A 26292-nucleotide genomic window follows, 5' to 3' on the forward strand; every position below is an offset into this window, starting at 1 on the left:
CTTCCCGCATCTTCTTCTCTGGCCCACCCCCAGCCAGCCTCAGGCCATTCTCCTTCCTCAAGACCAAGACCTCTTCAACCGCCTGGAAATGGCCCTTTATCTGTCCCGGTCCTGGCTGGGACTTTTCCCCATGCCTCTGGCCACGTTTTGCAAAAGCAAATGTTTCTCATACAGCCTTGGGCAAGTTGCCACTGTTTTAAGGCCACGGAAATCCAGAGGCTTGGACAGCTAGGGCCCCAGAAGTCAGAGGTGGTCTGTGGTCTGGGCGCTGGGGCGTGGGGATCTGGGGTGCAGGCCGCCCCCTTCAGTGCAATGGCTGTCTAACGTGCCTGCATCAGTCCCAGCTGGGCAGCAGGAGGTTAGCAAACAGTCTCAAGCCTCACCCCCAGAAAGGCTGATTCGGGGCTTGGGAATCTGCATTTTCAGGAGACACCCAGCTGGTTCTGAAATCCACAGTTCCGTCAGCACAACTCAGAGTCACCGCTGTGTGCCAGGTGCCGCCTAGGCATTTGGGCCACAGCAGCAAACACACAGGCAAAGATTTCTGCCCTCAGGAGCTTGCCTTCTGCCAGGGGAAAATGAAACAGACAGTGGAAAGGCTCAGGCAGTAAAGGAGAGGGCAGGTCAGAAGGGAGACAGGCTGTGGGGAAATGAGAGGTGGGGGGCGAGGGTCTGCTGGGGGCGCAGCTGCAGGCGTGCGCTGCAGTTTGGAACCCGCAGTGGGATCAGGCCCCGTTGAGAAGGTGACGGCAGCCTTGAAGGCAAGGAAGCAGGTAGTGCCAAGGTCCTGAGGCCGGCAGCCTGGAGAAGCTGAGAAGTCACGGAGGCCAGTGCGGCCACAGCAGCAGCGCAGGGAGAGCCATGGGAGGGCAGGGGTGGGGAGGGAGGAGCCAGACCAGGTGGAGACTCTTAGGTCTGAGGCAAAGCAGCACCGCAGGTGAATCTATAACAGACCCCTCAGCGGGCCGGGAGCACAGGCCGGGCCAGGCGCCTTCCCAGTGCTGAGCCAGTATTAACTCATCTAATGCTCACACAGCCTGGTCCCCTCGTGGTCCTTGTGTGGAGGAGACCGAGGCATAGAGAGGTGCAGTGACTCTCCCCAGGACACACAGCACGAAGGCGGCTGAACCCTGATCTGATCCTTCAGGTCGTCTGAAGCCGGAGCCCAGGCCCTTGACAAACCACACTTTTCAGGCAGAAAAGTCACAATCCCCGCCCTGAGGGAAGATGTTCCTAAAGAAACTAGAACACTGGGCCCTCATCAGAGAGGTGGGCCAGCACGGGTTGGAGTGTCGGGCAGGGAGCAGTCCGGGGTGGGAGCACCTCGCAGGCAGCTGGGCTGGAGATGGGGCCATGGGTGCAGGGAGCACAGCACTGGCCATGGAGGGATGTCCTGGAGGAGGTGGGCCTGCAGTCAGGGCCTCTGGGGGCAGGTGACCACTGGGAAGGCAGAGCGACGCCAGGACCACCAGGCCTGGCTCAGGGCCTCCCCAGCCGTGTGGCCTTCACATGCTTTGACCTGTCTGGGCCTCAGTCTCCTCATCTGTGAAACAGAGAAGAAAACGCCGGCTCCCTGAGAGGAGCCTCTGGGCTGACGGGCTGGATCTCCACCGAGAGCTGCAAATCTGAGCAGCTCCCTGCCTTTGGCAGAGAGGGACCTGCTCAGCTGGTTGCGAAGTCGTTTGTCTTATTCTTCCCCCAGAAGGTTTCTGTCACTCTGAGGCTGTGTTTTGAGAGTAAATTCGAAGCTCTTGTCTTTGAAAGTAATTTCTAATTCCCAGGAAGCTTTTAGGATTTCAGTGTTTTATCTTGAAATACATAAAAAAGCCCATGTGTGAGTTTTCATCTTCATTTTAACTGGCGCACTGGGGGTGTTTTCCAGTCCATGGTCCCCTTCCTCCCTGACTTTCTTCTTCCAGGCTCGCTCTCACCAGACACACCCAGTGCCCTCCCTGTCCTGCTCCCCCGGGGGGTCCCCTCTGCCTGCCACCCTCACCTCCTCAGCTCTCTGTCTCAAAGACAACTTCCGCTCGCTGACCAGTGTTCAAAGAACCACCGCCGTCCCCCGCCGCCCTCCTGGCGCCCGCCAGGCTTGGCTTCGGCCCACTGGGCTGCTAGGCGCTGTCTCTCTCTCCACGAGAAGGTTAGCTCTTTGAGGGGAGGGACTTTTGCTTCTTTTGTTCTTTGCTGCATGCCTGGCGGGGGGTGACTCTTCAGTAACTCTTTCTTTTTTTTTTTTTTTTAACATCTTTATTGGAGTATAATTGCTTTACAATGGTGTGTTAGTTTCTGCTTTATAACAAAGTGAATCAGTTATACATATACATATGTTCCCATATCTCTTCCCTCTTGCGTCTCCCTCCCTCCCACCCTCCCTATCCCACCCCTCTAGGTGGTCACAAAGCACCGAGCTGATCTCCCTGTGCTATGCGACTGCTTCCCACTAGCTATCTGTTTTACGTTTGGTAGTGTATATATGTCCATGCCACTCTCTCACTTTGTCACAGCTTACCCTTCCCCCTCCCCATATCCTCAAGTCCATTCTCTAGTAGGTCTGTCTTTATTCCCGTCCTACCACTAGGTTCTTCATGACCTTTTTTTTTTTTCCCTTAGATTCCATATATATGTGTAACATACTGTATTTGTTTTTCTCTTTCTGACTTACTTCACTCTGCATGACAGACTCTAACTCCAACCACATCACTACAAATAACTCAGTTTCTCTTTCTTAAATGATTGAAGGAATAATCTCACCCTGCTCAGGCTGGGGCCCACCCCCGGGAGGCAGTCCAAAGCCCCTTCTTCGGCCCCAGCACCAGCACCCGCTCAGACCTATGGCCGGGGCAGAAAAGGGCCTGTCTGGGCCCGGGCTTCCTGCACCCCCTGCCCGGCTCTGGGCTCCTCCACACACTCCCCAGGTGACCTGCCTTCCTGCTTCATCTGGGTTCCCGGCGACTTGGAGCGACTCGTGGCCGTGGCACAGCGAGGGCCAGCACAGGCCTCACAGGGCTTTGCTCTCCAACTTCCCATCACCCCAGGTCACCAGCCCAGTCCGGCCGAATGCGACCGAATGGTGGAGAAGCAGACCCACCGCTGGCCCTCCATCCTTCGGGAAGGCTGCCCGCTGCCGCGTCCAAGTATGCTGCTGTGAACGGGAACAAACGTCGGGCGCTGGGAACATGTGGGATGCTCACCTTCTGTTACAGTGTTTTAAAATTTATTTAAATTGATTGACTAGATCATGTTCTCAGGTGCAGGGCTCACCGTCATGTCCTCAAGTCTGCTTAGCCAGTAGCTGGCATGAAGAGGGGCATTCCGGTCACACAGGCTACATAACAAATACCCCACAACTGACTGGCTCAAAGCAATGACAGCGGGGGCTTCCCTGGTGGTGCAGTGGTTAAGAATCCACCTGCCAATGCAGGGGACACGGGTTCGAGCCCTGGTCCGGGAAGATCCCACATGCCGCGGAGCAACCGAGCCCGTGCGCCACAACTTCTGAGCCCGCGTGCCCCAACTCCTGAAGCCCGCGTAACCTAGAGCCCATGCTCCGCAACAAGAGAAGCCACCTCAATGAGAAGCCTGCGCACCACAACGGAGAGTAGCCCCCGTTCACTGCAACTAGAGAAAGCCTGCACGCAGCAACGAAGACCCAACGCAGCCATAAATAAATAAATAAATAAATTTATTTATTAAAAGAAAAACAATGACAATCGTTATTTTGCCCTTAAAGCTTCAGTCTAAGTAGGCTCAGTGTGGACGGTACACTTCTGCTCCACTTGGCATCAGCTGGGTGATTTGAAGTCTGGAACCTGAAATTATCTGAAAGATTGGTCACTCGAGTCTGGGATTGATGCTAATTCTGGGCTGACACCTTAGCTGGGGTTACCAGCCAGGACACCCACACGTGGCCTCTCCACGTGGCCAGGGCTTCCTCACATCAAGGAAGCTGATTTACGGGGCTGAGAGTCCAGGAGCGAGAGTCCGGAGGAAGCCCTATCATCTTTCACGACCTAGCCTGGAAAGTCACACCACCTGACTTCTGTCGACTTCTGTTCGTCAGGGCTGTCTGAGGACCTGCTGAGGTTCTAGGGTGTCCTGCTAAAGAGTAGCAAGGTTATGGATGAGCGTTCGGGACTGGACATACTGCTCTATTTTTGGAAAATATCATCTGTCACAAGGGGCTGCAAAATGCGTTCAACATCCCAGGAGAAAAATTACTCCTACCTAGAATTCTGTACCCAGCCAAACTATCAAGCAGGTGACTGTCTGGAAATGTAAGCTCTCTAAAATTTTCCTCCCATGACTCTCTCAGAAAGCCACTAGAAGAATGCTCCACCAAAACAAGAAAGTAGACCCAGGGAGCAGGAGACACTTTCTTGCAAGGAAGAAGGAAGGGAAGTCCTAATGTGACAACCAACCAGGAGGCCAAGAAATCAGCCAGTCAAGGTAAGAGCAGCAGGGCGGGCGGTCCCAGGAGGGATCTATGCAAGAAATCACACACACCTAAGGCACTGATGGAATTGCCTGTGTGTCTGTCCATTAGGGAGTGATATTTAGAGCTGTTGTAATGATGAGTGATCATGACATATAGAATCAAACAGATGATAAAGGGACCAACTGAATAAAATGGGGCCTGGACACAGGGTATGTACAGATACTTCATATATGGCCACGATCAAAGTGCAGATAGAGGAAAGCATAGACCTTAGTATATGGTACTGCAGTAATCCGCTAGCCAAACAGGGGAAAAGTGAAAGTGAGCCTCTGATTCACACTATACACAAAAGTAGTTTCCAGGTGGATTAAAGACAAAAATGTGACGAGCACATCTGTAAAGTCTTTAGAAAATGAAGATATTTGTGACACATATGTCGGACCAGGGATGAGTGTCTATAGTACCTAAGGACTCCTGCAAATTGACAGGAAAAGACAGCAACTCCACAGGAAAATGCGCAACGACTTCCAGAAACGCTCCACAGAACAGGGAGGCTGAGCGCCAAGAAGCAGAGGGAAAGGGGTTCCACCCACCACCCTCGGCCGCGGGGACGTGCAAACTAAGCGCACACTGAGACGGGACTCCCATCTGAGGGCAAAAATGACAATTCAGAGTGTTGGCAAGGCAGCAGATCACAGGGAACGTAGAATCCCCGCTGCTGGAGTGTAAACTGGCACCACCACTGTGGGAAAGTCTAGTGTCAGCCAGTTAAGCAGAATGCACACCCTTCTTCGGACCAAGCAGCTCCACCCGTATCTGTGCATCAGGTGGCATGTACAAGATTGGTTTTTGGAGTATCGTTTGTACAAGAAAAAACTGCGCAGAATCCAAATGTGATCGGCAGGGACTTCCCTGGCGGTCCAGTGGTTAAGCTTCCGCGCTTCCACTGCAGGGGGCACAGGTTCGATCCCTGGTTGGGGAACTAAGATCCCGCATGCCCCGAGGAGTGGCCAAAACAACAACAACAACAACAACAAAAAACCACTAATGTCATCGGTGGTAAAATAGATCAGTAAATCGTGCTGTGTTCATACGATGAAATGCTGCTACGTGGCAATGGACGTGGGTGAGCCACAGGCACGTGGACATAACTCTTCCCAGTGCTGAGCGAGAAAGCTCATCCCCCAAGAATAAGGACAAATGCTTCCGTTTCCACAAAGTTCACCCACCACGTGCCAGGGAAGACTCAACAAACTCTCTCAGAATACAAAAGTGGGTGACAAAACTACAAAGCCAGGAGGAGCACAGACCAAAAGTCAGGATGGGGCCAGCAGGGATTTCTAAGGAACTGGCAACAGTCTGGCTCTTAACCTGGGTATTTGTTCCTTTTTAAAATTGTTATTCTTTGAATTGTACATATATTTTACACAGTCTTCTGTATAATTTATATATTTCACAATTCAAAAAGTGGACAAATAAAGAAGGGGGAAAATGGAGGATTTAATTTCAGGGAGAAGAGACAAGGATGTAATGTCTCACAAGGGAACCGCACTGATCTAGTCATAAATCGGAAAAGACTGACTCCCAAAGCCTGAATCAAGTGTGGGGAGTCACTGACACGTATCTAAAACTGATAAACTGAGAAATCAAAGCTTAAACAGATTGTTTAGGAATAGGGAGAAATAAACCAGAGGAAGCAGCCAGAGAATTTGAGAAGTGGGCAAGGAAGTGCTGATTTTTATTGTATGGTATAAAGAAATATTTGTTGAACACTTAATAAACAGTTGTTGGAGAGATTGCAGATAGGTCCTTGAGAAATGCATGTTAAAATGATATTTGGGATTTTTCTTCCCATCAAATGGGCAAAAAATGAGAAAGACTGATAATACTCAGCGTCGGTAAATGTTGAAGAAGCTAACACTTCCCAGCGACATCGGTGGAAGTGAAATTGGCACAGGCAAAAAAAGAACAGAACAAAACAAAAGAATACAACCAAAGGGCAACCTGGCAGCACCGATCTGGATTTGAAGTGAGCCCAGCACTCCTTACACATTTCCGTACAGGGACAGCACTTGCTGATAATAGAGGGTTCTGGAGAGAACTCGGAGGGGGTGCACGGATCTCCGGTGGGCCGGCCGTTCCACACAAACGCGAGTGGCCACCACGTGCCAGGCCAGGCACCTCGAATCGGGCAAGCTCTCCACAGGCTGCCTGGCGACAGCTTCGTCTGAAAAGCAAGTCCCGCGAAAGTGGGGGTGGGAGGATCCCATTCCCCAAAGGATGGACGCCCCCTGCAAAGCCGAGGGTTCTGAAGAGATGGGGGTGTGGTGGACCCCTGACCATCCACGCCTGACCCCCTTCATTGGTGTCACTGGGATTTTTACACCCATAACATATTTGTGCATTTCTTGTCTGTTTATTCAGTGGTTTAAAATGTCTGTGAGCCCAGGGTTGGGTTTGGAGTTGGTCACATCCGGGTTGGGTTAGGTTTCATTTGGGGGTTTGGGGGTTAGAAATGAGGTTTTCACTAAAAGGCCCAGCAGAGTTGGGGTAAAAACGCCTCGGGGTAGTGTTTGGGGAGGACGTGAGCCTGAAACAGGATTCCGAATAAATGAAGTTTCCGATGGCGCTCAGGCTGCGGCGGTGCTGGAGTTTGAGGCAGGCTGCAGATTTCCCAGCAAGGTTTAAACTGGAGGGGGAGGGTGGTCGCATATGGGCGCAGGGGCTGCCCAGACCTTGATGTCCCCCGCACCTCCTCCAGCATCTGCCTGCGGCTGTCTGCAGCAATCCAGGAGGGTGCCTGGGGTCCCCAGCGGGACGCGGTGCCCGGAGGCGGCCGCGTCCTCGTCCGCGGGCGCGCAGGACGCCGAGCGGGACCCCCGCCCCACGCCCACCGCCAGCCTGAGAGCAAAGCCGCGGGACGCGCCCTCGCCCGCCGACAAGGTCGCCGTTTGCGCCTGACGCGGGCTCTCGGGGCAGCTTGTTTACCAGCCTGCGTCACCCGGGAACCTTTCACCGCTGCCTGGCACAAAAGGTTCTTCTCCTGTTAAGTCCCCTTGGGCAGAAAGGGCATTCACCAGGGCCCGGCACTCAAACTGGTGCAGGGCGACACCCCGCGGTGGATTCGGACAGCGCGGCCCCGCCGCTCCGCCCGTCTCCTGCTTTGCCCACCTGGGCTCTACCCACACCTACATGCATCGGCCTCCTTTCCTTGAAGCAAATCGGATCGTGCTTTGCCTTCTTTGTGTCCCTGGGGAGTGAGGAAAGACCCCAATCACGGCAGGAACAACAGTCCAGCCCTCCGTGACCTGGCGGGCAGCTGCCTACCTTCTCCTGGGGCCCCCGCCGGCCTCCGCGCCCCCACCACTGCCTTTACCGCCACACTCTCTGCACCCCAGCCTCAGAGGGTTACTGCTGCTCCGAGCTCCACAGTCTTCCCCGCTCCTCCAATGCCCCATGTGGACCCTATGCATCCTTTAACCAGCTCCCAGTGACGTCACCCCGGGACGCCTCCCCTGATGATTCAAGCCAACACATCTTACTCCGGGCTCCAAGACTTTCCTTCCAGCTCACTTAACACTCTTTCTCTTGTACTGTAGCCAAACGTGGATGCCAAAAGTCACCCCGCTTTCTCCCCAGACGCCAATCAAATTATCTGTCCATCTGAGCTGTCAGGAAAGCAGTCTGATGACAGGGACATAAAAAGCATGCCAGGCCAGGGCACTGCACGGGCACGTGAGGGCACTGGGGTGGGGAGGGGGCCCTGAGGGGAGGTGGGATACTGCTTCAGACTCACTTCCGGGACCTGGCAGCTTCCCCTGGTCCGGCAGACGGGAGTAGTGTAGACCTCAGCTGGACTGGAGCTTAATGGCGGGTGAAGTGGTAGCAGCACACATGGGCCATATGGCCCACCAACACCCCGGCTCACCGCGGGGTAGACTCTCTCCGCATCCTGCAGCCTCTGAGACTGAAGGAGGAAGAAAAGGAAATCCAGATGCAAGAGGCCCGGGCAGTCAGGCGTCTGACCGCCATGGTCACCGAGAATCCTCCTGTGTCTCTGCTGGCTGCACGGCTACTCCTTCCTGCTGCCACTGTAAGCCTACAGACACCCAAGGGGCATCAATGGATGTGTCCCGTGTGGTCCACATCTGTTTACTGCAGGAGCTGTGCCACACCTGGGAGAGGGGTTCTGAGGTCCGCTTGAGTCACGTGGGCCCAGATGTCAGGCGCCCCGAGGCCGACAAGCACAGGTGGGGCCGGGAAGGGACACTTTCTGGCTGAGCACCCCACAGAGCCCATCCCCAGCCGCAGGCCCGCGACCTGGCCCTCCCCGGCTGCCTGAGCACCATCTCTCGCCAGGCAGGCGGGAAGAGGCTTGGGTGGCATTAGTGGGCTGGGCTGTGGAGTCACACGGCCTGGGTTTGAATCCCAGCTCTGCCTCTTATGGGCTGTGGTCTCGGGCAAACAGCTTAAAGTCTCTGACCCTCGGCTTCCTCATGGAGATCTCGGCCACTCTGCTGGGATGCCCTGTAGACCTCTGCAGTCAGACACACCCCCAGACCACACTATGATACAGGCAGACTAGCATTTCTGAGGCCCAACTGGGTGCTGGTTCTGTGCTAACATACAACATCCCTCCCAGGCCATTGTTATTGTTCCCACTTTTTAGGTGGAGAATCTGAGACCCAGAGCACTAAAGTAACCTGCCCAAGGTCACACAGCCAGTGAGGGTCAGAGCTGGGACGTGGACCCAGCCTGGACTGATGCCACAGCCTGTCCCCTTGGCCAGCAAGTTCTCCTGCCCCTGTCAAATAGGTGTGACTCAGAAAACAGAAGCCCTCGGGGGTTTCATAGAGAGGGAATTTAATACAGGGAATTTGTCACACACGTGATGGAAGTAACTAGATACCAAAATGGGAATGAATGGTGAGGGAGGGGACAGATGCTTTGGCTCCACCACGTCTCCTGCCCCCCAATCTCTCCCCCGCTGGACCCACCCAGGATCCAGAGGAGGCAGGGCTAGGGCCTGTGGGCTGATGGCCCCGCAGGACGCAGGCCGTGACTGCACAGAGCAGCAAAATGCTCTGTTCCAGGGATGCCTGCTAGGAGGCCAGCCCCGAATTGAGTCTTGAGAAATGTAGTGTTAGCGAGCAGGACCCTGTAGGGGCTTCCTGGGACAACACCCCCCTCCCCATGTCCTCCACCTGCCTCTTGTCTGTACAAAAACTTTACCCAAAGAATATATTTAATCAGAGAAATGAGAAAATGCGGAAAGAAAGGAAAACAGTCAAGCAAGACAAAACAATGATGGTTTAGCCATTAAACAAAGTCAGGGACTTTTAGTTCCTCCTCAAGGGCTATAGATACTATTCTGAGCCATGTCCCTTGGGCTGTTTTGCAGATACTGAAGCCCCCACCAGGTGGAAGAAGTTAACTGCTGCCCACAAGCAGGTAGACGCAGACCAGCTGGAACCAGAAGGTGGATGATGCCGACTCCCGGTTACCTCACCACCAGCCAATCAGAAGGATGTCCACGAGCTGACCACGCCCCCACAGCCCTCTCCTCAGCACGTAGCCCCTTCCTCTTTTCCCTATAGAATCTCCGAGCAAAACCTGGGGAGTGGGGAGCTGGTTCCTTGGGACGTGAGTCCACCATCTCCCCAGGATTGCCGGCTTCCTCAATAAAGCCGTCTTTCCTTTTACCCAACACTTGTCTCTCAGTATTGGATTCTTGAGCGGCAAGCAGCTGAACCTGAGTTTGGTAACAGTAGGAGTTTGACAGGAGAATAAAGGTCATTCCAAGGAAAGGGGTGAATAGAAGCATAGGCACAGAGTCGGTTTTGCGGGAGTGACCTGAGACCTGGCGCCATGGAAACACACCAGCTCCTGTCCTCAGGCTGGACCACCTGTACCTCTGACACCCTTCCTGGGCTGCGGGCCCCCATCTTAGGAGTCCCCACTTCCCACCTTAGAAGCTCTCTCTCCCACCTCTCTTGCAGTCAGGGTGGAGGTGGGACCCTTAGGCTCCTGCCTATGAGACATGAAGCGTGGGCAGGTGACCCAGGTTCTGAAGATCAGAATCACACAACAGGACCTCCATCACAGCCAAGGGGCCTCCCCCAGGACACACCTGCAGCCGGCTTTGGGCTCGCTCCTGGTCACACCATCTCTCAGCCTGGCTCCCACCCCCTGCAGATTCGGGGAGCCCCCCTGCCCTTTTCCCCTTTAACTGGCTCCTGTTGATTTCTGTTTCTGTTCCCAAGAGCTCTGACTGCCACACCTTCTTCAAGGGGGAAAATAAGCTCACGTGTTGTTAACAAGGGACTGGCTTTTCTCCTTTCGGGTTGCCTATTTTCCAGATTCCTAAAGTCTCCTTAGAACAGGGGTTGCTTGAGATGAACCCTCGCAGAACCCTGTGCTCTGCTAGCTCAGTCGCTGGTTAACAGAGCCTGTTGTGGCTTCTGGACCCCAAACTCAGTGGCCAGCTCTTTCTTCCGTGGCTCTGACAGCTAGGAGGGAGGCCGGGCTGCAGAGTCAGGCGGCGGCTGGAACAGTAGGGCTGTGAGAGTCCTGGGTGGGGGGGAGACGCTTGTCTGCTCAGGGCATCCGACACCAGCTGCTGTAACATATACTCCCCCATACATATGTGAGTGTGCACACACACACACAAGTCCCATGTGTGGCTTAACACAATAGAACTTCCTTCCTGCCTGGTACGAAGAACACTGTGGTTACTGCCTGTTGGGTCCCACTCCTCCAGGGGTGATCCAGGGATTCTCGCTCCTTCCACCGGCGGGTTCCCCCCCTCCCACTCGTGGAACTGGTCTCCCCACCCACTCATCCTGCCTTGGGCAGACCCAGGAGCCGCTGGGACTCTCAATGGCACTACAGTACTGGCCTGCAGACTGTCCAGAGGACCCCAGAGGGCCCTACATGCCCTTGTCAGTCTATAAATCCCCGAGATGCGTGGGCAGAAATGGTGGCCACGGTCAAATCTCAAGGAGGGGCCTCCTGCTGTTTTGGGGGGAAAGGGCGCCTTCAGCCGGGAAGGCAGAGGGCAGACCCTGGTGCCCGTGGCCACAACAGCTGGTGAATCTGGGCGATTTAACCGGGATCCCTCCCTCTTTTTACTGACAGATTTGTCACTCTGCCTTTATTTTATGTCTCATGCACCCTCTGGAGCGGTGGTTCTCCAACCTGAGCCAGCACCACAATCACCTCCTGGAGGGCTTGTTACAGCCCAGATTGCCGGGCCCCGCCGCCCCCATAGCTTCTGCTTCGGTCCGGCAGAACATCTGCTTTTCTAACGAGTTCCCAGCATGTGTGATGCTGCCGCCCGGTACCACACTTTTAAGAGCCGCCCCTCTAGAAAGAGAGGTCCACTCCGCAGGAAGGACCAGGTATATTTTTGTACCACGAGCAACCTGGTGCACGGTGAAAAAATGAATCAGAGAATGAAGGAAAATGAGCAGAAGGGGGGCGGAATGGTGAAGACCGAGAAAGGAAAGTAACCTGGGCCCAGCGCTTCCTCTGAGCTGCGCAGCCCCCGTGCGGCTCGTGGGCAGCAGGGCCCCCGCAGCCTTTGTGACGTCACAGCCCCGCCTGCCGGGAGAATGGTTGCCATGGCGACGTAAACCGAAGGCCAGGGCTCGGGGAGCCGAGACCAGGTGCGCAGAGGCTTCGGAGCGAGGGCGGCCGTGCGGAGCCCGTGAGTGCGTGCTGGACCCGGGCTGGGGGCGCGCGGGGTCGGGGGGGAGTGTGTGCGGGGTGGGGGGGTCCGGGGGCGCGCGGGGTCGGGGCGGAGTGTGTGCGGGGGCGGTGGCGGGGGCGCGCGGGGTCGGGGCGGAGTGTGTGCGGGGGGGGGGGCTGGGGGCGCGCGGGGTCGGAGGCGGACACCTCGGGCGCCCGTCCAAGCCCCCGTTGCAACGCTCTCCCCCTTCCTTGCCCGTACTTTACTGGCCTTATCACATACCCAGCCCTCTGGCCACCCTTCTTGCCTCCAGGCCCGGGCACCCTTGCCGTAGGCCCGACGGCCCAGACGGGGGTGTGGGGGGCCCCGCCTTGCCCGAGTACACGGTTCCTTTCGTGGAGGCTGCAGCCGGAATGTGGCTGGAAGGGTGCAAGCTTTGGAGTCAAGGAATCTTGGGCTGGAGTCCCAGCCTGGGCCCTTCCTGGCTGTGTGACTTTGGACAGCTTGCTGCTTTGCCTCCGCCTCTGCAAAACGCACACTCGTTCAGTATATAGTTAAGAAGCGCCGTGGCGGGGCCAGACGCTTGATGAGCCACGAATCAGTGCCTCACCCCGTCCTCATGGATCTTACGTTCTAGGGGGAGATAGATAGGCAATCAACTGATTGTTAAAGGGGTAAATCAAATATTGGTAATTGGTCAAATGGGAGTGGATGGGGTGTTGAGAAGATGCTTCTCCGGAGCGGTGAGCTTGAGCTCAGGTCTGGGTGTGGGGGAGGCCTGATCTGGAAACAGAAAGACTAGGTAGGGCGGCTGGAACCGAGCCAAGGAGGGGAGCGAGGTCGGAACGCGAGGGGCTGCAGGTGTGGGCCTCGTGGCGCGCCCTCAGCGAGCGCTGCTGTTCTCAGCCAACCCTCGCGTGGGGCGGGGGCTGGGGGCGGGCCCAGCTGGCTCAGGCCGCGTCTCTCTCCCCAGGTTGGATTCTGCTTTACCCAGTGGCAAGCTTCTCGGTGAGCGCTTCCTCCTTCGCCCGGATGTCCAAGGTCCTGCCTCCTGTGGTCTCCAAGGGCATAAGTTTCAACAGTAAGTTCTGGGCTGGGGTGGACTCTCTCAGCGTCAAAGGCAGCCTTGGGGGCCTGGGCGGTGAGGTCTAGATGTAATCAAGGGCCACAGTGATTCTAAATCAGGCCGTGAACCAGAAATCACGGGTTTGCCAGGTTCCCTAGAAACTGCATGTTTTATTTCCTAGGGCCGCTGTAACAAAGCCCCGCCCCAGGCCGGGGGCTTAAATAACAGAAGTGTGTCTTTTCACAGTTCTGGGGCCCAGAAGTCCATAATCAAGGTGTCGTGGGCAGGGCTGGTTCCTTTCTGCGGCCGTGAGGGGGCGACTCTGTCCTATGCTGTCTCCCAGCTTCTGGGGGTTTGCTGGCGATCTTTGGGGTTCTTGGGCTTGTAGAAGCATCAGCTCGGTGTGTACCTTCATCTTCACTTGGCGTTCTACGTGTGTGTGTTCCAAATTTCCCCTTTTTCTTGAGGACGGGAGTCATATGGTATTAGGCACCCGCACTAGCCCAGCATGACCTCGTCTTAGTTACAGCTGCAGCCACCCTGTTTCTGAACAGGCTCACATTGTGAGGTCATGAGAGTTAGGATTTCAGATATTCAAAAGCATTCATTTTGGGGGGGCACAATGCACCCCTGCCGCAGACCGGCTGCAGAAAGCTAGAAGTTCCTGGCGGTGAGGGGTAAGGAACTGAAAAGCACCAGTATGGGGTCAGAAGGGCCAAGACAACTGATGGTTGCAAGGCAAGTTTATTCAAAGAGCATGAATGTATATATAGGTTTAGTACGGAACGAATATTAGACAATAAATCAGTAAACCTTGTATTTCCACATAATTCTGTCGCCACTATCTATGCGCCACTATCTATGCGTCAGCATGCCTTATGGGCCATTCTTTGGAGATACAGACTTCCTCCTCAGGGCAGCACGTCCTTCTTCTGGGGAACAACCAGGGGCTCTTAGATCCAGAGCAGGCACCTGGAATGAAACTGGCCGCAAGCCATTTTCCTTTTTTACGCTCAATACCGCAGCGTCAGGAGTGCATACCAAGAAAGAGACAAGCAGTTCTCCGGAAAGCAGAAAGCTGAATAAGCTTACAGCTTGGGGGCCACCACACACCCCAAAACAGGCTTTGAGGAAGGTGCCGCCGTGGAGGTGGGGCTCTCGGCTTTCCGCAGCGCCGGACCCCGTGTGAAGCCCCTCCCCCTCTGGAGGCACACGTGTGTGGCCAGGTGCTCCCACTGAGGGGCACGTGAGAGGCCGCCGGGGCTGAGGGGGCGGGAGGGGCAACATGTCCGCTGCGCGCTGTGCATGCCTTCAGCTTTTGGTTTAATTTTCCTGTGGTTCGGATTCAAAAGTGTGTCGATAGCCCCCCCCTTGTGAAAAGCCCCACCTGCCTCCCGACGTGGCGGCTGCCATGTCTCTGTCTCCTTCCACGCGTGACATCCGCCACGCTCACGCCTTGTGCACATGCAAGCAAATGCACACAGAGACGGCCTGTCCTTTCTCACACAAACGGCCACACAGCAGCGACGCTCCCTGGGCCTTGCTTCCCGTTAACCCAGGCGTCGTGGAGACTGTGCCTTATCACAACGTCGAGCTCCCTTACACCTTCAGTGCTTGCAGCAAATAGCGACCCCACGTGTGCAGGTAGCATAATTCTTTAACCAGTTCGCTGTCGGTGGGCTGCTGTCAGCAGCGGTCGAGCTTTTACACCGTGTGTTCTGCCTCTCTCACTTACTCTGCTCCGTAGTAAATTGAAAAATGAAGGCTGAAGTGGCGTTACCAAAAAAAAAAAAAAAAGATAGCTTTGCAATGTTTACAGATAAATTAAGTGCACACACCGAAAACATTGCAGCACAGTGGCGCTCTCATAAGACAATTGAAAGCTTTATAAACTATGCTGATTGACTCTATGGTACCAGGGGCTGGTTAGATGGCGGGCACCCTGTGACCCTCATCTGATTCTGTGATCGTCCCGTGGAGGTGACAAGCAAACAGGAGGCCTCCCTGAGCTGGGTGGCCTGGTCTGGGTTGAGGGTCTGTGCATTAGGGAGGGAACCAGGCCAGGCCGGCACGGCCAAGCCGACAGACCCAGGGCATCGGCAGGCCGGGCTGGGCAGGGGTGTTGAGCAAGGCGGGTGAGGGAAGTCGACCTGGGTGAGGGTGTGTCGACTGGGGCTCAAGCCAGGAAGACTGCTGAGCCTGGCATCCTGGGTTCAGCCACAGGAGCTGGCGACCACGGTGGGGACCGGGAAGACTCTGAGCCCTCTGGGGGGGAGGGGCTTGGGGACACTGAGCTCCGAGTCTGGGCCAGGTGCAGATGGGGCGTCTGGACCCCAGCCGCAGCCAGAGGCCGCGGGCAGGGGCACTGGAGTCCGACACACCTGTTTGCTCGGGTCACCTCGGTCAGCCTCAGCTGCCTCATCTGTGCAGTAGGAGCAGCCTGTCTTCCCGAGGGCTGCCGTGGGGGGAGGGCTGGGCACACGTGCAGCTCTGTCAACAGTAGGCGCATCTATGTTGCTTGTGCAGTGTCTGCGCCGTTGCTGTTAGCACGCCCACCGCCCGTCCTCCAGGGCCTGGGCTGCCGTCTGCATGCGCGGGGCCAGAGTTGGTCGAGATGCTGCAGGCTGCTGGACGAGGGGTGGCCGGGGGCGTGGGCAAGGACTTAGCTGGGATGGAACACGGGGGGAGTGAGCTCTGGGTTTGTTCCTCGTTCGCATGTGCTCAGTAAGTGCCGGCTGCGTGTGGGCATGGGTCCTAGGCCCTGGGGACTCAGAGGTGAGTAGCGCCGATGGAGTTGCCCGTCCTGGGACTGAGGTTGGGGCGAGGGACGCAGACGCTGGGAATCGGGGATCATTCTATATCTGCAGCAGCCGAGGGGGTGGGGAGGCCTCTGGGAGGAAGCGACATTCGACACCTGTGGGTCACTGTCCTGAAGGATGAACGCGCGGAAGGGTGTCCTAGGCAGTGGGCGAGCCCAGCAGAGGCCCTGACGGGGGAATGAGCATGAGGGCTGGCGGAAGAGACAGGAGGCCAGTGTGGACCAGCGTGTAGGGCCTTGTGGGCGTAGGGGAACTGCTGGGCTCCGTGGGGATGACAGGGAGGGTTTGAGCAGGACACGGCCCAGTGTCTGGGTTTTACGACTCTGTCGCTGGGTTGCCATTCTGTCCCCCTTGGGCAGGGGGCCACTGGCCATGGCTCCCTCGAGACCCTGGGCAAGGCCTGGCCCTGGCATAGAGGGCAGAGGACGCCTGGTGGGACCTTGGCCTGGCAGAGCGGCCGGCAACGCCAGCGTGGGCCCCAGGCTCCCCAGTCGGGGCTGGGGGGGGGCAGGGCTGCAGGACCCCAGTGCAGAGCCCCTTCCGGGAGACAGTGGCCTGCAGCTGGTCCCGCATCTCTGGGGCTCCTCGCGGGGGCGGGGCCTGGGGGCCGTCCCTGGAGCGGCGAGTGTATTTCCCGTGTGGGTGGGGGGAGGGGGCAGCTGGGCGGTGTCATTCCTGCTGAGGCCTCGCTCTCGGGCCTGCGTGCTCTGCCAGCGCGTGTGCACGTGCCTTCCCCGGCCGCTGCTGACCCTGGGCATGGGGGCCGGCTTCAGTCGTTTACTTTGGCGGTTTAGGAGCCTGGTTTTAAGTGAACCAGCCTTAATCTGAGGAGCTGCAAGATCGGGCCAGGCGTGAGCACAGCTGCTCTGTGCCAGGCTGGGGTGCAGAGGTCGAGGACACGGAGGCGTCGCCTGCTCTCGGAGAGTTTGGGGGCCAGTGATAGGCAGCTCTCCTCTCCGTGCTCGTCCTGTTCGCTCCACTGGCCGCCTGTGCTGCTGGGACAGACCGGGCACGGTCGCCTGCCCAGAAGGCCCTCCCCCTGGGGCTCCCTTCAGGAGTTTATTCAGCGTGAGCCCCCTCAGTGAGCCCCGCGTGCAGTTCAATCATGGGGCGGCCGCACCTTCCCCACGCTCCTCCTCGCTTTGCCCTGCTTCATTGCCTCCTTAGCACGTACCCCGACCTGCCTGGCCTTTCCTTACTTACCTTGTTTATCTCTCTCCCCGGTAGAGTGTTGGCTCCCTGAGGGCAGGGACTGCTCTGTACCTCTTATGCTGCGGCGTCTCCACAACCAGGCACCTAAAAAGCCTTCAGTAAAATTCTGTTAGGCTGCACGCTTTCCCCAAAGACCAGGAGTTTTCATCACTGCCTTTCAACACCGTGCTCAGGTTCACCAGGGCATTTAGACAAGGAAGAGAAGTAAAAGGCCTTCAGATGGGAAAGGAAGAAGGGAAACTCTCTGTTCACAGATGAAATGATCCTATACGTAGAGAATCCCCAAGAATCCCCAAGAAAGCTATTTGTGCTAATAGATGAATTTAGCAACATTGCAGGGTACAAGATGAACACTCAAAAATTAGTAGTGTTTCTATACACCAGCAGTGCACCATCCAACGTGGAAATTAAGGGGCGGTACCATCCACACTGGCATCTAAAAGAACAAAATATCTGTCATGGGAGGTGACCCAGCAGGAAGACCTGGGAGTCACTCTCTCCACACAAACGAGTATTGAGCAGGCAGGAACTTGTCAGAACCCCAGCCAGGAGCTCCGCGGCTTCCGGGAGAGAAGTAGATGAAGAGGCTGGGAGATTCTGGTGAACTTTGGCATTTGGTGGAGGGGCTACCGGTCCCGTCTGCAGTCCCGGAGCAGCGGGGAGGGTGGCCTGAGTTCCCGCCGTGGCCTGTGGGTGCCAGGGTGGGCAACAAGGACCTTGTCGTCCCAAATTGGGGCTGTGTGTTTCATTGCTGAGGGGCCACACAGAGGCTGGTCATTATTTCAACCCCACAAGCTGGCATCACTTCCCTGCCATGTCTGTCAGGGGATTTAGAAACGGGGCCCCTTCCCTGGCTTTGGAAGCCAGACACTTAAGGAAAGCTTTGATGAGAGGTTAATATCCAAAATACACAGAGAGTCCTAAAACTCAACAACGACTAAAAACAAACAACCCAGTTAAAAAATGGGCAAAGAACTTAATAGACATTTCTCCACAGAAGAGGTACAGATGGCCAACGAGCACACAACAAGCAGCGACACGTCATTAGCAGGGGCTCCCCGCTTCCCTCCTCTTGGGCTGTGGGCGTGGCTGCTTTGGCTGCCCCCATGCCCCAGTGAGCCCAGGCTGGCAGGGGAGCTGGTGGCCGGGGTGGAGTTGCCTGCAGGGGAAGGGTGGGCATCTCGTGACTTTCCTGTACCCGCGGGCTGTGAGGGAACATTCACGCCCCTCCATGTTCTCCTTCGTTTGTGCCAGTTCCTCAACGGCTTCCACTGGGTACCAGGACGGCTGTGGACCGAGCCAGCCTCGTGAGGTTGGGATTCAGGGGTGGAAGGCAGAGGGAGCAACAGGTGACTCGGGTGCTTTCAGAGAGGAAGACGGGAGCTGAGAGAGAAGCAAATTCACACTGTCGGGTGTGGGGGGAGTCGGGGAGCCCCTCTGTGCAAAGGCCCTGGGGCAGGAACCGTTCGTCCTGTGTGAGGCGCCCAGGGAGGCTGGGTGGCTGAAGTGCGAGGGGCAGGGGACGAGGCAGAGCGGCTCAGCGAGCACCGCCCGGGGCTTGATCTGGGCAGCCGCCCTCCACGTGCACGTCCATTTAACCGCCCACATCCACGCCCTGTGCCCACGGAATGACACCAGCATTCACCACACCTCTCTCTGTCTGCTGAGGGCTCATTCCGTTCCCGGCGTTCGCTTTTCCCTCCGGCGCGGCAGTCGACGGAGACGCGTGGGATAAACTAGAAGGGGGATGGCGGGTCAGAGGGCCAGGCACAGGACCCAGGCTGGCCGCTCGGAACAGCACCCAGAAAGCAGAGCTCAGGGCGGCGCTGGGGGTGGCGGGAGGACGCCTGCAATGCACCCCTCGCTCTCTGCCGCCGCCAGAGGGGAGAGTGGAGCCGGGGGCCGCCGGGCAGCCCCTGCCTACCTCGAGGGTCTCGCCCGGCTCCCTGTGGAGCCCCAGCCCAACGATGGGGAGGGCCTGACCCCATTCACAGCCCCGTCGGGAAGCGCAGATCCACGCCTTCCTCTCGTGGCACCTGGGCCACGGGCGTTTCCAGAGGGCAGCACTGCCCAGGGCTTCGGGGCCGGCGGGCGTCGGGCCTGTGACGTCCCCGCTCGGCCTCGGGGGTCACCCAACTCTCGCGTCTCGTCTCCTCGGTTCCTGAGGAGCAGCACAGGTCTCCCGAGCTTCGGGGACTGGACGTGGCGAGCGGTGTGGAGCTGAGCCCGGGGAGGCGCCGGGCGGTGTGAGCTGCCGTCCTCCCACGGGAGAGAGGGCGGCCGGGCCTGGCAGGCGCGGCGGAGACCCCGGGGAGAAGCCGGACGGAGGCAGGGCGTGGGAAGGGCGGGCGTGTGGGCACGGGCCCCGGGGGCGGGAAGGGCACGTCGAGGACGAGCACGGAGCTCCCACAGCGGGCTGGGCCTCGGGGGTCAAGCAGGGCCTGGGGGGCAGCGGGAGGCTGGTGAGGGGCAGGTGCTGAGGGGAGCAGGAGGGGGCGCGGGGGCAGGTCTGGGGAAAGCTTGAGGCACCGATTTTGCTGAGCTGCAGGCGCCTGCAGGACCTTCCGGGGATGCCAGGCGAGCAGAGGAGCTTTGGGGGATTCAGTGCTGATGTGGGAGCGTCATCCCGACAGACCAGCAGGTCCCTCTCCCCCTCCTCATCCCCTTGGCCCCAGGCAGTCCCTTTGCTGCCCGCCTGCCGCTGGGGCTGTGGTGTCAGCGGACAAGAGAGCAGCGGGCAGGGGCTCTCCGCGTCTTCCGCTGCAGCCCTCGGAAGCCCTGGGAGGCTCGCAGCCACGGGGCTGGCTGGGTGGGCATCAAAGGCTTAGGGCCCGTGGCCTCCATGAAAAACGGTCCCGCTCTGCCCTTAGGAGCAAAGGGAGGGGTGCCAAAGGGGACGCACAAGACACCTTCTGTGCCCCAGGCTCGTGTGCTAGGAATTTTTGTGGCCATTCTCTTGCACAATTCTCACAGCCTCCTAGCAAAGTCAGCATAATCCTCTCCAATGTGGAAACTGAGGGTCAGCTGGTAGTGGAGACCCTGGGGCTGGAGCCCTAGTATCTGGGGTCTCCCCAGCCTCACGCTGTGTTCACAGCTGTACCAAGCCAATGAGTCATTTGCTGTGCCCCTCACTTTTGTGTCTCCCCAGAGCAGAGCCTGGAATCCATGGACAATAGTTCTTCTTCAGTCATTGAAGAAAAAAAGAAACATGCGAAAAAAACCAAAGGTAATTCTGCAGCTGGGAGTTGAAGTCCCATTTGGTGGGAGGCAGACTCTCTCCCTCAGCCCCCAGATGCCTTCAGACCTAGTTTTTAGTGTGAAGGACAGAGAGAAATGCTTCTGTTTCCATTCGGAATTGGGTTACTGAAACATGAAATAATAGGAACATAAACCACAAAGTAGGATTTATTTTTCCTCCTGTAATGAGAAATGTGGGAGGCAGACCAGGGCTCCAAGGAGCTCCACCAACGGCAGTTCTACAAAATCTTCCAGGTGACCAGGTCCCAAGTCTTTCTGATCCACCATCTTTATTTTCAGGTCTTTCAACCACAAGGTTGTCACATGGTCAAAAAATGGCTGTGGCAGCTCCAGCCATCACATCTGATTCCAGACAGGGAGAAGGAGCAAAGGGAAGGGCAAAATTGCCCACCTGCTAACTCAGATCTTGGGAAGACCTCTTCCCCAGAAGCCCCACCCAGCAGTTTCTGCCTACACTCCATTGGTTATGGGGCCATCAGTCTCTGCAAGGGAGTCTGAGAAGTGTAGCTTTTCAATGAGGCACGTGATTGCCACCTGTTAGGAGAAGGAAGGGGAGGCAGCTGGCTGCATGTGCCTCATCCTCTGAGCCCCTGCTGTGTCCTCCACGCCTTGGCTTCCTGGACTCCTTCCTGGTTCCTTTGCTGTCCCCACCCCCAACTCGGCCTTACAGGCCAGTCTGATCCTTCTGCAGAGATGTGCAGATGTGAGCATTTTCCCTGAGCCTGCCCTTGCCAGGCCGAGCTCCCACCCTGGGGCCAAGCTTCCCAGTCTACCCTGCCCCAACCCCATTTCCTCTTTGTTTTAGTTATCAAAATCCAAACCTGCCCAGAAGTAGAGACTGAAGTCCAATGAACTTGTGTGCTCATTGCCAGATTGGAAGCAGACAAGATTTTGCCATATTTGCTTTATCTATCCTTTTTCTCTTTCTTTTTTGTCTTTGCCAGAATATTTAACTTTTTTTTAATTTATTTTTTTATTGAAGTATAGTTGATTTACAATGTTGTGTTAATTTCTGCTTTACAGCAAAGGACCCAGTTATACACATATATACATTTTTTTTTTAATATTCTTTTCCACTGTGGCTTATCCCAGGATATGGAATATAGTTCTCTGTGCTATACAGTAGGACCTTGTTGTTTATCCATTCTATATATAATAGTTTGCATCTACTAACCCCAAACTCCCAGTCCATCCCTCCCCCATACTCCCTCCCCCTTGGCAACCACAAGTCTGATCTCTATGTCTGTGGTCCGTTTCTGTTTCGTAGAGAGGTTCATTTGTGGCATATATTAGATTCCACATATAAGTGATATCATATGGTATTTGCCTTTCTCTTTCTGACTTCACTTACCGTGATAATCTCTAGATGCATCCACGTTGCTGCAGATTTTGCCAGAATATTTTAAAGTAAATTCCAGACACGTCATTTCATCCCTGCAGTGTGCATTTTTCAAACGTAGGGATCTTTTCTTACAAGCCCATAAGCAGTTAACCAGGCCATCGTCAGATTTGCCCAATTGTCTCAGAAACGTCTTCCCATAGAACACTTACTCTAATCGGGAGTCAGATGAGATCTGAGCATCTTCGGTCTCTTTGAATCAAGCTGAGCCCCTTTCCACGTCCTTTCATTTTCTGTGCTTGTGGAGAAATGGCGTTAATTATCCTATAGAACGTCCCCGAGACAAAACGTGTCTGTTCGCTTCCTGGTGGTGTCACTGAAGCTGTTTCTCTGGGCCGCGCATTTCCTTTGGCTGGACGTTAACCCAGGATACTTGATAGGATCCACGTTCCCGTGTCCGCAGACTCCTTCCTGGGTGGGCCCTGTGCTTTCAGCTGTCTCGTGGTGGGCCACCCGGTGACCTGCGGGTTCAGGTGTGACAGCCTGACCCTGCGTCGCACATCCCACCAGCCATTCACCCGACAGTTTCTTCTACCCGTGATGCTTGCACTGAACTGAACGTTACATTAAGGGTCAGGGGTGCACATTGTGGTTTGTCTTTGTTTCTTCACTGAGGTATCATTCATATACAGTGAAATGCACAAATCTCAAGGCTGCAGTTTGATAAGTTTTGATAAATGTGTACAATTTTGTGTCCAACCTCCACCCCATTCACCGTCTAGAACTTTTCCATCCATTCCCCCAAGGACAGCCCATGTTCTGCTATCACCATGGAATCCTCTTATCTGCTCTTGACCCTTGTGCAAGTGAAATCACACCCTGTGCTCTTTTGCTTCCAGCTTCTTTCTCCAGCATCACATCTGACATGCACGTAGCAGGAGTCCTTCGCTGTTGTGGTGCGTATTCTGCTGTGTACATACGCCAGCAATGTGTGTATTCTTCTACAGGTGAACATTTAGGTTGTTTCCAGTTTTTAGCTACTCCAAATGATACTGCTGCGAACATTCTTTTTTTTTAAAATTTTTACTGGAGTATAGTTGATTTACAATGTTGTCCTGGTTTTAGGTGTACAGAAAAGTGAATCAGTTATACATATACATATATCCACTCTTTTAGATTCTTTTCCCATACAGGCCATTACAGAGTATTGAGTATAGTTCCCTGTGCTATACAGTAGGTCCTTATTAGTTATCTATTTTATATGTAGTAGAGTGTATATGTCAATCCCAATCTCCCAATTTATCCCTCCCCCCACCTTACCAGCTGGTAACCATATGTTTTGTTTTCTACATCTGTAGCTCTATTTCTGTTTTGTAGATAAGTTCATTTGTACCCTGTTTTTAGGTTCCACGTATAAGCGATATATGATATTTGCCTTTTTCTATCTGACTTACTTCACTCAGTATGACAATCTCTAGTTGCATCCATGTTGCTGCAAATAGCATTATTTCATTCCTTTTTATGGTTGAGTAATATTCCATTGTATATATGTACCACATCTTCTTTACCCATTCCTCTGTTAATGGACATTTAGGTTGTTTCCATGTCCTGGCTATTGTAAGTAGTGCTGCAGTGAACACTGGAGTGCATATATCTTTTAGAATTATGGTTTTCTCCACATATATGCCCAGGCATGGGATTGCTGGGTCATATGGTAACTCTATTTTTAGTTTTTTGAGGAACCTCCATACTGTTCTCCATAGTGGCTGCACCAATTTATTGATACATTCCCACCAACAGTGTAGGAGGGTTCTGTTTTCTCCACACCCTCTCCAGCATTTATTGTTTGTAGATTTTTTGATGATGGCCATTCTGACCGGTGTGAGGCGATACCTCATGGTAGTTTTTGATTTGTATTTCTCTAATGATTAGTGATGTTGAGCATCTTTTCATGTGCTTGTTCGCCATCTGTATGTCTTCTTTGGAGAAATGTCAATTTAGATCTTCCGTCCATTTTTTGGTTGGTTTTTTTTTTTTGATATTGCTCTGCATGAGCTGTTTGTATATTTTAGAGATTAATCCCTTGTCGGTCGCTTCGTTTGCAAATATTTTCTCCCATTCTGAGGGTTGTTTTTTCGTTTTGTTTATGGTTTCCTTTGCTGTGCAAAAGCTTTTAATTAGGTCCCATTAATTTATTTTTGTTTTAATTTTTATTACTCTAGGAGGTGGATCGAAAAAGATATTGCTGTGATTTATGTCAAAGAGGGTTCTGCCTGTGTTTTCCTCTAAGAGTTTTATAGTATCCGCCTTACCTTTAGGTCTTTAATCCAGTTTGAGTTTATTTTTGTGTATGGTGTTAGGGAGTGTTCTAATTTCATTCTTTAACCTGCAGCTGTCCAGTTTCCCCAGCACCACTTCTTGAAGAGGCTGTCTTTTCTCTATTGTATATTCTTGCCTCCTCTGTCATAGTTTAGGTGACCGCATGTGTGTAGGTTTATCTCTGGGCTTTCTATCCTGTTCCACTGATCTATATTTCTGTTTTTGTGCCAGTACCATACTGTTTTGATGACTGTAGCTTTGTAGTATATTCTAAATTTAGGGAGCCTGATTCCTCTAGCTCCGTTTTTCTTTCTCAAGATTGCTTTGGCTATTTGTGGTCTTTTGTGTTTCCATACAAATTATAAAATTTTTTGTTCTAATTCTGTGAAAAACGCTATTAATAATTTGATAGGGATTGCATTGAATCTGTAGATTGCTTTGGGTAGTAGAGTCATTTTCACAATATTGATTCTTCCAATCCCAGAACATGGTATAGCTTTCCATCTGTTTGTGTCATCTTTTATTTCTTTCATCAGTATCTTATAGTTTTCTGAGTACAGGTCTTTTGCCTCCTTAGGTAGGTTTATTCCTAGGTATTTTATTCTTTTTGATGCGATGGTAAATGGGATTGTTTTCTTGATTTCTCTTTCTGATCTTTTGTTGTTAGTGTATAGGAATGCAAGAGATTTCTGTGTATTAATTTTGTATCCTGCAACTTTACCAAATTCATTGATGAGCTCCACTGTTTTTCTGGTAGCATCTTTAGGATTTTCTATGTATAGCATCATGTCATTTGCAAACAGTGACAGTTTTACTCCTTCTTTTCCAATTTGGATTCCTTTTATTTCTTTTTCTTCTCTGATTGCCGTGGCTAGGCCTTTCAAAACTATGTTGAATAATAGTGGTGAGAGTGGACATCCTTGTCTTGTTCCTGATCTTAGAGGAAATGCTTTCAGTTTTTCACCATCGAGTATGATGTTAGCTGTGGGTTTGTCATATATGGCCCTTATTATGTTGAGGTAGGTTCCCTCTGTTTGCACTCTCTGGAGAGTTTTTATCATAAATGGCTTTTTAGTAGCTTTTTGTCAAAAGCTTTTTCTACATCTGTTGAGATGATCATATGATTTTTATTCTTCAATTTGTTAATATGGCGTATCACACTGATTGATTTGCATATATTGAAAAAGTCCTTGCATCCCTGGGATAAATCCCGCTTGATCATGGTGTATGATCCTTTTAATGTGTTGTTGGATTCTTTTTGCTAGTATTTTGTTGAGGATTTTTGTGTCATGTTCATCAGTGATATTGGTCTGTAATTTTCTTTTTTTGTGATATCTTTGTCTGGTTTTGGTATCAGGGTGATGGTGGCCTCGTGGAATGATCTTGGGAGTGTTTCTTCCTCTGCAATTTTTTGAAAGAGTTTCAGAAGGATAGGTGTTAACTTTTCTGTAGATGTTTGATAGAATTCTCCTGTGAAGACATCTGGTCCTGGACTTCGTTTTTTGGAAGATTTTAAATCACAGTTTCAATTTCATTACTTGTGATTGGTCTGTTCATATTTTTTATTTCTTCCTGGTGCAGCCTTGGAAGATTGTACCTTTCTAAGAATTTGTCCGTTTCTTCCAGCTTGTCCATTTTATTGGCATAGAGTTGCTTGTAGTAGTCTCTTATGATCCTTTGTATTTCTGTGGTGTCCGTTGTAACTTCTCCTTTTTCATTGCTAATTTCATTGATTTGAGTCTTCTCCCTTTTTTTTTCTTGATGAGTCTGGCTAAAGTTTTATTAATTTTGTAAATCTTCTCAGAGAACCAGGTTTTAGTTTCATTGATCTTTGCTATTGTTTTCTTTGTCTCTATTTCATTTATTTTTGCTCTGATCTTTATGATTCCTTTCCTTCTACTAACTTTGGGTTTTGTTTGTTCTTCTTTCTCTAGTTGCTTTAGGTGTAAGGTTAGGTTGTTTGTTTGAGATTTTTCTTGTTTTCTTAAGGTAAGATTGTATTGCTATACTAATTCCCTTTAGAACCTGCTTTTGCTGCGTCCCATAGGTTTCAGATCATTGTGTTTTCTTTGTCATTTGTCTCTAGGTATTTTTAAATCTCCTCTTTGATTTCTTTAGTGATCCATTGGTTATTTAGTAACATATTGTTTA

At 53.4% G+C, this 26292-nt stretch overlaps 1 protein-coding gene and 1 long non-coding RNA gene across 7 annotated transcripts in view; both read left to right on the forward strand.

The window, feature by feature from the left end:
* Nucleotides 1-3177: 3177 nt before the first annotated feature.
* Nucleotides 3178-10145, forward strand: LOC309638631. The gene is made up of 2 exons (XR_014251222.1): nt 3178-8531; nt 9840-10145. It is a non-coding gene; the product is annotated as an uncharacterized lncRNA (long non-coding RNA).
* A 1810-nt stretch (nt 10146-11955) lies between these two features.
* CFAP100 (cilia and flagella associated protein 100) overlaps nt 11956-26292 on the forward strand; it is a 49126-nt gene continuing 34789 nt past the window's right edge. Inside the window, exons 1-3 of one of the 6 annotated variants that reach the window (XM_082414819.1) lie at nt 11956-12146; nt 13102-13209; nt 20374-20451. In XM_082414819.1, coding sequence (XP_082270945.1) covers nt 13161-13209; nt 20374-20451 — 127 coding nt within the window. In that variant the 5' untranslated portion in view covers nt 11956-12146; nt 13102-13160. Of the gene's footprint in view, nt 12151-13101; nt 13210-20373; nt 20452-26292 lie in introns of all 6 variants that reach the window. The other 5 variants (XM_082414821.1, XM_082414815.1, XM_082414818.1 and 2 more) reach the window with 5 other exon arrangements.

Source organism: Balaenoptera physalus (genome assembly GCF_965194825.1).
Source record: "Balaenoptera physalus genome assembly, chromosome: 11".
NCBI lineage: Eukaryota > Metazoa > Chordata > Mammalia > Artiodactyla > Balaenopteridae > Balaenoptera > Balaenoptera physalus.